Here is a 12,532-nt window from a genome sequence, read left to right as displayed (position 1 = left end):
ACTGTTAATATTGTTTTCCTTTATATATGGTTTAGTCTTGCTGGCATCAAACTGTTTTTGAATGTATAAAAGTGTATAGAAACATTTTGCAAAGGATTTCTGCAAAGATATGTTATGTCGCGATTTAAAAATTGTTACCGAAAACCGCCCGAAGGGTGGTAAAGAGCGGGAAACGAATGCATTGCATTTGAGACCGTTTGATTGTTTATACAATAGTATCGTGATCATGATAATCATTGTCACCTGATGCTGGTGGTTTGTGTAGTTAGTGCAGTGATCGGATACGTATTTTATATAGTGATCAAATTAAAGATTGAAGAGTGGATCAAGGAAACCAGGTTCGTAAACGTACACGTGACAATCGGTCGAGTTTGAGGTTATGTCACCCTGTAGTAGCCAATTTATCTTATTATTTCACACCTGTTTTGCATGTGATTTCGTTAATTTCATTAGAAACGCATTGTTAAGTCAGAAGCTCTAACTTTTTGTTCGAAAACCTGTTGCGAACAGGTTAAACAGTCACATTCGAAAGACCCTGATTTTGTTCTTATGTTTACATTACTAGAATGAGCAAATTGAGCCTGAGAAAGCATCGTTCGAAGAATGAAGAATCACAAACTGAAAGCAGTTCACCAACTAGTCCAAAAAATGTCATAGAGATCTCTACAGATGAGAGCGATACCTCAAATATTCATGAGATAGTGGACAGTGACCAAGAATCAGCTGTTGCATTAAGACCAGTCGAAGATTATGATGCAGAGACTTTATTTAAGTTTCAGAAGTCTACAGATAGTGTACAGACAGATGAAGATGTAGATGTTTTGATGTTTGGGTCCACTTCAGGATTAAATCCCAAAAATCAGATGTTCAGTTGGGAGGAAAAAAGTACGCATTTAAAACAGAATAATAATGCAGTGGCTGCTGATTCTGACTCCGATGATTTGCATCAGAAATCAAGGGTGCATCGTAAACAAAAGAAGAAATTCAAGAATACCCACACAGCACAATTATCAAGGAAAAATGGAGCTTGTGAAGACACTCTACCTGTAGTAGCAGTACACCATGAACTACAGATTGCAGGAATCCAGGTGAAGCTTCCTGTGAAACCATATTCTTGTCAAATTGCAGTAATGAATAAGGTAACACATTAAATGTAATTCATAAAGTACCAAAATAAGATTAATAGAGCTTCGATGACGAACCATATCAATATTTACAGGTGATACTGGGCTGCAAGAAAAAGGAGAACTGTCTTCTTGAAAGTCCAACAGGAAGTGGAAAGACACTGGCTCTTTTGTGCAGTGTTCTTGCATGGCATGATCATCATACCGGTGAGTCCATAGTACATTAACATATTCATTGTTTATCGTAACATGTTTTGCTTGTTTTTATTCATTTAAATTATGAAGTCTTCGTACAATTTCTTCAACGATCGCTCGATTTGTTCACAAAATTCTTAGGGTGTCGCGCGAATTTTCAACGTTAAAATGCATCCTCCCCAAGCGTAACACCGTTGACTTTATTAAACTTCCTCTAAATTCCCCGACGTTCCCCTGTCAGAACTTTAAAAACTCTTCCAGACAATTTCTTAACGTGTCACAGCAACCGTCCACCGCTCGCGAAAGATGCAAAATGATCGCGTCAAGTAATTCTTGCGTCTAAATTGGTCGCTGTCTTCCGTTTACCCCCGCCTGGGAACTTTCGACGCGTTCCAAACTTTCGCCGAAACTTTTTCACTCGCCATCTCGCGAATACAAAGTTAATTCCTTGAAAGTATTTGTTAATAACCACGGAGTAAGTTACGAAAGTTATTAATACCATGTACGGACAAATACGAACGCCTACGAAATACATACATTTCGAATATTGCGCCCCCAATAGAGAGTCACTAGAATGGGCGGTCATTTTGCATTTGTCATGAACGTGTGCCAGTGGTAGGATACATCTTTTAATTAAATAATCGTGTCATTACTAGATCCGATATATTCTGCTTCAGAGCTATTCTTCGATCAAAATTCAATTGCTTCGATTGAATTTATTTCCGACCAAAAATCGTACAATAAAGCAGCACCCTTTTTACGCGGATCAATTTCGCGTGATCCACGGTTAACATCGCGATTCCTTGAGAACAATTTGGTTGACAATACTCCACGATCGAGAATCTTTCATGCAGCAATCCACGTGGGCTTCTGCCTAGATATCAAGCGTGTAATCAAGGCGTTCTTAGCCACAGGGACAAGAACATTAAAGAAGTTCCCCGTTGTTCTACGATAAAGAGCCGGCTATTAGGCATTCGAACCATCGTATTAATTTAAATTATTCAACCCCCTCTCTCCACGTTGGAGTTCCGTGTCCATGATGTGTGCATGTTACTAATTGTTCGCGATTCGCGCAATTCCTAAACAATTAAATTCGAAGTTTCCCTGTCGCGATCCTCGTCCTTGGCGGTACCAGCTCGCGGAAAAGGGGGACGACGGATATTGTACGTCTTTTTGGCGAACGCTCGCGGCGGAACCGTAATTTCGCGGGGTATGAGCGGCCTCGATCGCGACCGTGTTCCCCTCGGTTATTATTTCCCATTTGCATAATACTTTTTAGCTTCCTTTGTCGCAGTGATATTGCGCAACGGGAATGATAATTCTTCCGTAGCGTCCTGGAACTTTGTTGGCCCTGAGCTTTGCCAGCGTGAGATCGGTATTTCATTGGTCGTTCCCAGGACAGACCATCGATGCTGTTTATTTTTACACAAACTCTGTGGTAACTTCCATTGTTCGCTTCAAGATACCGCCGTGGTGTTGCACAACATCACGAGATATGTATGAATCTATTTACATTCCGTTTACTTTTACGTGAATCGCTATTTTCCTCGTTGTTCGAACCTTTCGGAAAGCATCAGTTTCTTAACATTTTCCGTCCAGTATCGACGCGACTAACCGATCTTCGAACGTTGCGAATCGATTGTTATGTATCCACGGAAAATTACCGCGTATCTTATCTGACGCGAAAGTTACGTCTTTTGCACAATACATCGTCTCCCCGAAGATTAGGTTGCGTATCGTAACGAGCGATCTAAATATTCGCGGTGGATGTTGTAATGAAACCTGGCCATCAAACTTATATACACTATTTCATTATTATACGCAGAACGGCATCGTTTCAGATGCATCCAGATAAAAATAATTCGAATAAATGAACCATTCCCTACATTCCGTACTATGTCCTATGGCCAATTAATGTCATTCAGTGCATAAAATACGTAATATTAATTGTTTTTCGTTCATTTTCAAGTGATTAAAAGAAGACTGTCTATGTCAAACTGATGTTTGACTGTAATCTTGTAAAATGGCACATAATGTCATAGATATCAATGGAGTTTCACGTAACTGGAGATCCCACGGGGAACTGTCGCGCGTACCATTTCGTGGCTCGAGTCAAATTAAACGTTTCTCCACCGTTAACGTCGAATTTGCGTGCCGAACGGGTGCCTCCCTCGTCGTCTTTCTCTTCTTTCTCGTCCACAGGAACGATTGTGCCCCTCTACGAAACGCCACTGGTAACGTACCCAACTACCGCTTTGCCGTGTTCTGTTTCCGGAATCATGCATGGAGATCCACCCCGACTTCCTCCTCCTTCTTCCTTCTCTCGTCGGTGACATCGTCCTTCGCTGATCTGAAATTATCGAGCACGCGAAACCGTAAAGGTACAATATCGAACGTGTGTGTGTTAAAATCAAGAATCGAGGAAATGTGGTGTACCAGGGATTTAATTCGCACTTTCGGGATCAAGTACCATTACCGAACGTGTCGCGTGATTTTCCATTCGAGTTACTGCACGTGACTTTACGACCACGTTCAGCTTCACTATCTATGTTAATTCTCCCCCGTTCATTCGATTTTCCTTCTGTGTCAAGAACAGAATGATTTGGGTTAATTTATCTTTAGATCTCTTCTTCGTTAGTCACGAGGCTTCAAGTACACCAGATATTCACCCTTTAACGCCCAGTGTTGAACCGGTGCAACACTTATTTTAAAATTGTGTCAAATTCTGTAACTAATTAATATATAACTTTGGTCAGCAGGGATCCGTAGTTTCACTGATGTAAAATAGATCTTCGCCATTTCAATTAAGAAATTCAAGTATTCCCTCCGAAAATAAATAACGAAAGAGAAAAATGAAAAAAGAAAATAGGTCTGTTTAATATCGATATTTTCGAATTCAAAATAACAAGATACAACATAATACATGTATCAGTTTCATAACTATATCACAATCGCACAAAGTTCGCTATTCATCTTCATTCTATTATAACTTTTTTGTACAAAATGGTTATGCCCGTTTATTTACATTAAATAAATAAATAATTTTGAAGGGTCGAAAACGATTTAAGGGTCTGAGCGTTCAAAGGTTAGCGACGCTAGTTTCGGATCTCTGCCTGCGTGTCTGACGGTTATATAATTTTTCTCGTAAACATACACGTGTAACAGAAGTTTCAAAATAAGTGGATGGGTTGAGGACTGCGTGGAGATTCGACAAACTCTAGCGGCCTACTTCGAGCGTTTGTGGTATCGCGGCGACACACACTCGATGTGGCTCGATACGCTTCTCCGCGGCACGCACTCGTAATTAGGCGAACGAGAATACCGAGGGCACGATTAACGTTAGTCATGATAGCGAGTAGAGTCCCCTTTTGCACGACATTTCTTTAGACTACTCGGTTAGAATTTCGCCCGAACGTTTTAAAACCGAAACCTCCTGGCACTGTCACGCTCCGCCTCGAGACGAAAGTCGAGTGGCACTGCTAGCCACCGGGACTGTAAACTTGGCGAACAGAGAATAAATTATTAGGTCTTCCCGAGGCAGGAATAGAAAATTTATATCGTATCGGTGCGATCGATAATCCCACCCCGTTGACCATCTATTCTTTCCTCGATCTATCTCGTTACATTTACTACCTACGTCGATTTCTAATTTTGGGGGAGGGGGAATTCGCGAGGACCACCAAAGGGGAACGGCAATTCAACTTTTGATAGATCGTCGAGGCGACTCGAGCGTAATTATGTTTAACTAGCTTTTGGGCAGACCTCGAAACCCGTTTCCCGCAATTACCCCCGCCTGGAATTCGCGGAAGTGAAACGTCGTCGGGAAAAGGTTATTATTCTGAAGCACCTTGGAAATGCAATCAAAGTTTTGCTCTCGGTTCGACATCGCGGCCACGGGGACAAGAGACAATGTTGATGATAATTAGGGCGGGCATGATCCTGGACGTGGAAGCAAGCACGCGGTTGAAAACAATTTACTTTAATAATTACCGAGGTAATCTGGCTAACGGTGGATTTCTTGATAATTTCGATTTCTTTCCGAATTATTCGACGAAATTTTGTTCGGAGATATTGGCCAGATCATGATACCGCGATGCTCCGAAATCGAGAGTAGTGGAGGAAGGGCGGGAGGATAAGAGGAAAGGGAAGTAAGCTAGAAAGCGAACGAAGACACAAAGCGGTAGAGAAAATCGAAAGGGAGCGTAAAGAGGGCGGCAGGAGGCAGAAAGGAGATCGAACGATGGAATGACAAGCAGGGGAGAGGGGAATGGAGGGGAGGGAGGCCAGTCGTGGTGAAAGAGAGAGAGAGAAAGATTCTCATTGTGAAGAAAGCCGTATGCGTACGTAGAAGACGTGAGATCCGTTGGACCCGCATGCGGACCTTATTGTGTCCCAAAAGGGCGTATACGGTAGGTACCTTAATGTCGGCACGGATGAAAGCGTGGGCCCTCCTTTGTCTTTCCTTCGTGAAGCTGCCACAGCAAGTAGCGTGCTCTGCGGGTAGCCCTGCACCATTCCTCAACTACCGTTCACCGTGTCGCTCTCTTTCTCTCTCTATATCCCGTACTCTTTTTCTCCCTTTGCTCTGCCGCGGCCCTCCTTTTGCCTCCCTTTCTCGCGGATCGTAACGTTAGATCGAAAACCGATTTCACAGAGGAGAGAGCTTCTGGCTCCACCGACGAGATAGGATCCGAGCCACCTTGCTTCGGGAGCTAAGAGAAATCGTAAGGGGAAATTTGGGAAATTTTCATCTTGTTTAGGTTTTGCGACGAATCCTTGCGGTTTTCATTTGCCGGAAAGTTACCGGTTAGCCAATCTTAACATTAAAGACGTCTGACATGGTTTCGTGCTAGTGAACGTAACGAAATTATCTATTAACGTTTGAATAAACCGAGGTCGATTTGAGTGACTGTTATTATCCACAGCGAAAACTTGTTTACGTAGAATTAAAGGGTTTCGGGAGGGCCTGGATAAACTATTAACATCAGAATGTATCACTCTTAAAACCATGCAACTCTACGTGAAGCATTTTTTGCTGAGACCAATAATACCATTTGTCGCCATTTTGTCTCTTCTGTCTTTTCTATGAACGTACAGAAACAGGCCAGGTGAAGTGCCATTTACCCGGTAAAATGAACGTTGCTTGACAAATCTGTGATTAGAGGATGGTTCTTCGTGGTACGATGTTTAACCCAGTACAGATGCATGTTCCGCCGTTTCGTTTTTCGAGAACCGTCCTCGAACCAGCCAATTCTGTTTCCTTTTCAGCTCTTTGCCCATTAGACTTCCGTTCGCCGTGGTACCACCACCGGTTGGTACCTCGACGGGACCACAGTCGCGGGTTATTAATGTCAGAACGTCGCAGAAAAGAGGGTCCGGGCTGCATATTCCACGGGGTTGTTGCATGCTGAGGTGCCCGAAGACGATTCCACGGTGCACAATATATAATTCCGTTGATAGTTCACCGATAATTATTGCCAGTTACCAAGTTTCCTGCCGGTGGAACGGGATGGTGGGGGGGTGGGAACCAGGTTAGTCCACGCCGTGTTATTCCGAACTCGTCCCCGACGTCGTCTGTCGCCGCTGTAATAAAGTGACATTAGCCGGCATGCGATTCCGCGATAAACTTTCGAAATTTATATTCCCCCTCTCGATGCCTACCACCCCCTCCCCCCTGACGCATCACGCTTCACCTTTTCTACGGACGATTTCATTCTGTGGATTCTCTGGTAATTGCGGATACCACGTCTCGGGCATTTTAGCAATTTTTGATTAATAATACCTCGTCTTCCTCACCCACGATCATAAATTTGTGACTGGAAAATCACGGAACTCGGGGGTTTCGAACTGTTGTTGCTCGTCAGGCTTGCATGCGGTGCCATTTTGTTTAACCGTTCCTTTACGCCGGCGGCCTATACCTTAGCTCGTGAACGATACCATCAACTATGTGTACTGGGAGAAATTGTGTCAAAGTATCCGAAAGAGAAAATTCACGGGATTAGATCACGTGTCGTATATTAGTGCTGAGTTGGCGAAAAGAATAGAGACTGTAACGAGGAAAGGATCCCAATTGTACGACTCTGATTTTAACAGGATTTTGCGAGACTATAGTCCACAGGTTCCTAATGATACATACGAAATATTAGGTGTAGACCCTCCATAATTTTAAAGATATAAACAATCAAAGTTACATACATGTATACCCGCCAACAAACTCGGCTTCACTAGGGGAAAAAGTGGCGAAGGGTAAGGGCCTCCAGCCGTTTGATAAATTTATGTTTTGTTAAATTGAATGTTAATTTGGCATGAATTCTATACCAAGTGGTAGGAGGCCTTTCCCTACGTCACTTTTTTTCCTAGTGGAAGCCGAGTTTGCTCGTCGATGTACTAGGAATATAACAAAACACACCTTCCACGTTCGCGAGGCAAGTTCTCTGACTGAGCAACGGTTGTACGCGTTATGCAAGAGTCTGTATGTATGGTACCTATATCGATCGATAATAGGATGCAGAATAATCCACACGGGAGCAAAAGGTCTGCGGACAGGTCTTGAGCCAGTCCCGGATGGTCCCGAGCAGACGCGGAAGATAAGGGACCCCCCAAAGGTATGGCGTGCGCCGCCGGTTCCCAACCAGTCCTGAACCTCCTCTCTCGGGTGGTCCCCAACGTTCTCGACGGGGCCCCACTGTACCCCCTTCTCCTTCTTTTATACAATCACTCCTCTCCCTTCGTTTCCGCGGTCTCCTTTCCTCTCATTGTTCGGTCCTTCGACGCCGATTCGCCGGCTTCTCTCGCGGCCCGCTTTCTGGTTCTTTGCGTTCACCCTCTATTCGACTCCTCCTCTTGCGGACCTCTTGCTAAGCATTACTAGCAAATTCACCGTTCTACGCAAGGGTTGAAAACTGTTATAATACCGATTTTGATTCTTTATACAGTGTTAAAGAGCCGGTATTTTCTATGACAGTTTAGAGAACCGAAATTTCCATCTATATCGATTTCGATTCTGGTTCTTATATCTGTTCTAGAACTGTTGTTTTTTCGGTTCTCGTATCAGTTCTGTGTCAATTCTATTTCGGTTTTGTATGAGTTTCTTGTATTTATTTTATAGATATAAGTTCAGTATTTTACAAATGAACATTCATAGTTAGAAAATTATGAAAAGCAAAAGTACACGGAAAAGAAGAACTAATAATAGTAATAATAATAACATTGTAAAATTAACGCTCACTTTCAATATTCTTCATATTTAATATAATTTAAACGCATTATTAATGAGTACAGAATCGACATAGAACAGCTATAGAACCTATATAAAAATCATCACCGAAACAAATATCGACGGAAATTTCGGTTCCTCATAACAGTTATTTCCGGAACAGTTTCAACCCCTGGCCCTACTAGGTCACTTACCCCAAATCGTAACCCCAGAGATGGTTCAATTTCTGTCCCAGTCGAAACGATGACTCTCGATGACACCACACATCAAAGAACCGAAAGGACGGAACTTAAATGACCGATTAGGTAATCGATGCTCTTTTTTTAACCAGTTTCAAGAACCGGTGTCGCGGCCCTCCCTTTTCTCCCCCCTCCCCTGTTCCCTCGACTGTCGATTTGGATATATCATTGGACCCGGGGCCGGTCAAGGAACACTCGATCGACCGGCCGCGATTGCACGCTCGGCTGCCTCGCCGCCAGGATACGCCAGGATCTTTCTCTGTCTCCCTTTCTCTCGCCTTCCGAGAAAGGATTCGCGATTCAAAAAGTGCCGCCCCTTGCGAGAAGAGATTCCAAACTGCCCGCGATCTTACATAATTCCGCATGCCCTGGAAGATCGCCCGGTGTCCTGGAATCGCCCGTTCCAGGATTTCTAGGGCCGGGGCTAACGATTCCAGATAGCTCGGGTCCCTCCAGTTCCGACTAGGATCTCACAGATACGACGCCCCCCCCCCCTCCCCCTGGACGATTCTTTTAATCCGCCGTTCCAGAAATTCGTTTGCTCACCAGCACACACGGCGTTCTTTGTTCATCCAATGCTCTTTCGACAAGACGTTATGGGTACGAATGATACCGGAACAATTTTATGTCAGATTGGTTACTAAAGGCTCTCATAGACGATATGTCGTCCAAGATGAGAAGTTGCATAGGGTAAACATGACATATTTCTGAAAGTATTTAAATTTATATATTTTTTTTTTTTTTATTTCTTCATTTTTATATTACAATGAATGTTGTGGAAAAATCTGAGAAAGTGTTGTAACATTTTAATCGTCGATATAAGGATATACTAACCAGTGATTTTTACTGGTTTGGTAGTTCTAGTGTTAAAGGGGGAGGAAATGACATGGACCAAGGGATGAAAATTCTGTCGCGAATAAAAACTCTCGAGACATTCGATCAGATCAGATACATCATTTTCTTCGACGAACCAGTTAAGGATACGAGCAACGGATTGCCCTCGAAGACACACATCATCTTACCCCGTTTCTCCCTCCCCCCCCCCCCCCATCTGGCCCGAAGTCAAGGCGCGTAGCTCGTCGGAGTTAATGAAAAATGACGTGTATGAACCACGGGGAGAGATAAATTGACTGTCGGCCTTGAATAATCTGCAGCCTCGAGTGAATTCAGGCCGTTCGACGAATTCGACCGCGCGCATTCCTCGATGTAATTCACGTGGAATCGATCGTGTACGGAGGGGGGAGGGAAGGGGGTGGGCGTTGCCCACGTTGCCTGGGCATTTTTTCATTCGGCCGGAAATGTTTCGCAGGGTTAAATTGCGGGCGCCAGGCGCCCCCGGTGCGTGTGTATCGGTTCCCGTCGCTCCGCCAATTGACGCCGTGAATTTTTCCCGTCGCTTCTCGTTCCAAAACGATTCGCGGTTCCTGTGTCTGTTTTGTCGTCGGTGACGCGCGACATCGTTTCTCCGACGATTAACTGCCCACCTATCCCATCCACGTGAACGACGAGGTTTGAATCGGGGATGTTCGATTCTGCGGAGGATCGATCCCCTTGGGTGACATGTCACTGTCATAACCTCGGTAAAAGTAGGGTACCAGGTCTTGATAATTGAAGAAAGAGGAAAATGGTATTGTACAGACAGTTGATGAAGGTAATGTGACAAAGGCTAATGGCAAAGGTATGGGACCTGATCTGATAACTAAAGAAAGGGGAAACTATTATTGTACTAAGGGTTAATGAAGGTAATGTGGGGAAGCCTAACGGACAGAAGTATGGGACTAGGTCTGATAATTAAGAAAGGTGGAAAATATTATTTTACAAAGAATTAACGAAGATACCGTGTTGAAACTGATGAGACGTGTATATGTATTGATTCTGTAACTTTTATTTGTAATAAAGATTATGAAAGATCTGTGGGAATGCATTGTTGTAACGTATTAAATATCGTTATAAGAATCTACTAACCAGTTATTTTCAGTGTTTTCGCAGTTCTAGTGTTACAGAAACGAAATAAAGCGTGTCTGACTACGTACAACCTTTTCCACTGTGGCATTCAACGTGTCAACCCATTCACTGTCTTTGTCCACTGTACACAGGACATGAACTTTATCAACGAGTTACTAATATCAGAAACATCTGTTCCCATATTTTTGATATTACTAACCCATCGATAAAGTTGGTGTCCTGTGTGTAGTGGACAATCACAGTGAGCGGGTTAACCTCTTCAGGGACAAATTATTGAGACTCTTTTTCAGCTGCACCTATTTCAAATATATTTACAAACATTAACGACAATCGATTGGTAGGATATCCTCTTTTTCTGTTACGGAATTTCCGAATTTATTTACAATAATATTCATTGTATCTTTGAAATCACACTTGAATGAAAGAAAAACTAAACGTGCACATATGTGCCAGTATCCCTCAAGAGGTTAACGGTCAGAAAACACCTGAATAAAAATATAAAAATTAGAATATCACCATAGAATTTCCAAATCATCGATGAGCGGGAGGAATTATTTGGAAACGCGTTATTTCCATCGGAACACCATTTCTCTCTTGCTTTTTCGTAACAAAAAAAAAAAAAGGAACGAAGATAGAGAGAAACGATGATCAAATCCTGTGAGATTGTTTCGGTTTTCATCCGACGTGTTTCAATCTCCGTGGAACGATCGAGGCATCGATGCGCGGAGCTTAGTTTACCGAATTACCGCGAACGATCGTTTAGATGAATAAAATACTTGATGTTGGCCCGCGACGTGTTCCGTTCCGGGCGCGGCGTCAATCAATCGGCTTTTTAATCGTCACTCTGTAACGTCCGAATCTGCGCGGGGAATTCCGCTCGGCTTGTCCATCCGCCACGCGGGGAGGGTATTTCGACCGCAGACAACGAATTCCCCGTTCTTCCCTCCCGAATTAACCGAATTGAAATTTCGATGTTTCCATGGAGGGGAAGGGGCTTTCGTTTTTCGAGCGGTAGCCCTCTTGATCCTCCCGATAACTTTGCATTCCCCGTGTTCGCCTATCGAAACAAAAAAAAAAATGATATTTCTGTTTCATGGGCTCTTGTTAGATTGCGACCGCGTGTAGGAAAAACCCTTGATGACGCTCCTTTTTTTCTCTTTCGCGATAACATTGCGTCGATAAAAACAAGTTTTTTTGTATACTTTCTGAGATATTTGTAGTTTAATACAAAGTCAATTTCAGGCAGTGTTAAGGGCCCATTTTTAATTTTGTTTTCTTGAAATTATTCAAATCAGTTAAAGCTCTACAAAAACCGAGAAAAAAGTGAGCTAACACGTCGATCATCGATGACGCAGGCTCGCTCGCGGTTCCGACTAGCCAATCGAGGAACACTCCTCTGCGTATTCGTTTCTCGACGTTCCCGTAAAAATCCTCGGCTCGCAAGCATCCATTCCGGAGGAGTTCCATTCCGAAATATCCGGTCGAATCCAGGGGTCTTTCATTATCGGGGGAACCCTGCTGGCCCCATCATCCGCGCACGGCGGAAGACCGTTCAGAAAGGAACGGAACGAGGGAAAAAGGTAGAGGTGGGGACGAAGAGACCGACACCCTCTCTCTCGAAAGAGAGCGGGGCTTAGTTAAGTACAGAAAACTTTTACTCCCGCGCACGTTCTGCGCCCGCGTGCGCATACTTTGCGCTGTGTATGTGTGCACAGACACACTCTTCTCCATCCCCCTGGCACGGTGAGGCTATTCAAATTTATGGCGTACATATACGCACAATATACAGGGTG

General features: G+C 43.6%; 1 protein-coding gene across 1 annotated transcript in view; it reads left to right on the top strand.

The window, feature by feature from the left end:
* The first annotated feature begins 794 nt into the window (after positions 1–794).
* The window catches only part of LOC107186214 (Fanconi anemia group J protein homolog), a 61,738-nt gene continuing 50,000 nt past the window's right edge, over positions 795–12,532 (top strand). Inside the window, exons 1-2 of the mRNA XM_015574036.1 lie at positions 795–1,139; positions 1,220–1,331. Of these exons, the coding sequence (XP_015429522.1) occupies positions 825–1,139; positions 1,220–1,331 (427 nt within the window). The 5' untranslated portion in view covers positions 795–824. The remainder of the gene's footprint in view (positions 1,140–1,219; positions 1,332–12,532) is intronic.

This window comes from Dufourea novaeangliae, unplaced genomic scaffold, assembly GCF_001272555.1.
Source record: "Dufourea novaeangliae isolate 0120121106 unplaced genomic scaffold, ASM127255v1 scaffold64, whole genome shotgun sequence".
Classification (NCBI taxonomy): Eukaryota; Metazoa; Arthropoda; class Insecta; order Hymenoptera; family Halictidae; genus Dufourea; species Dufourea novaeangliae.
Note: the sequence above shows the minus strand (reverse complement) of the source record. Positions and strands in the feature narration are given on the sequence as shown.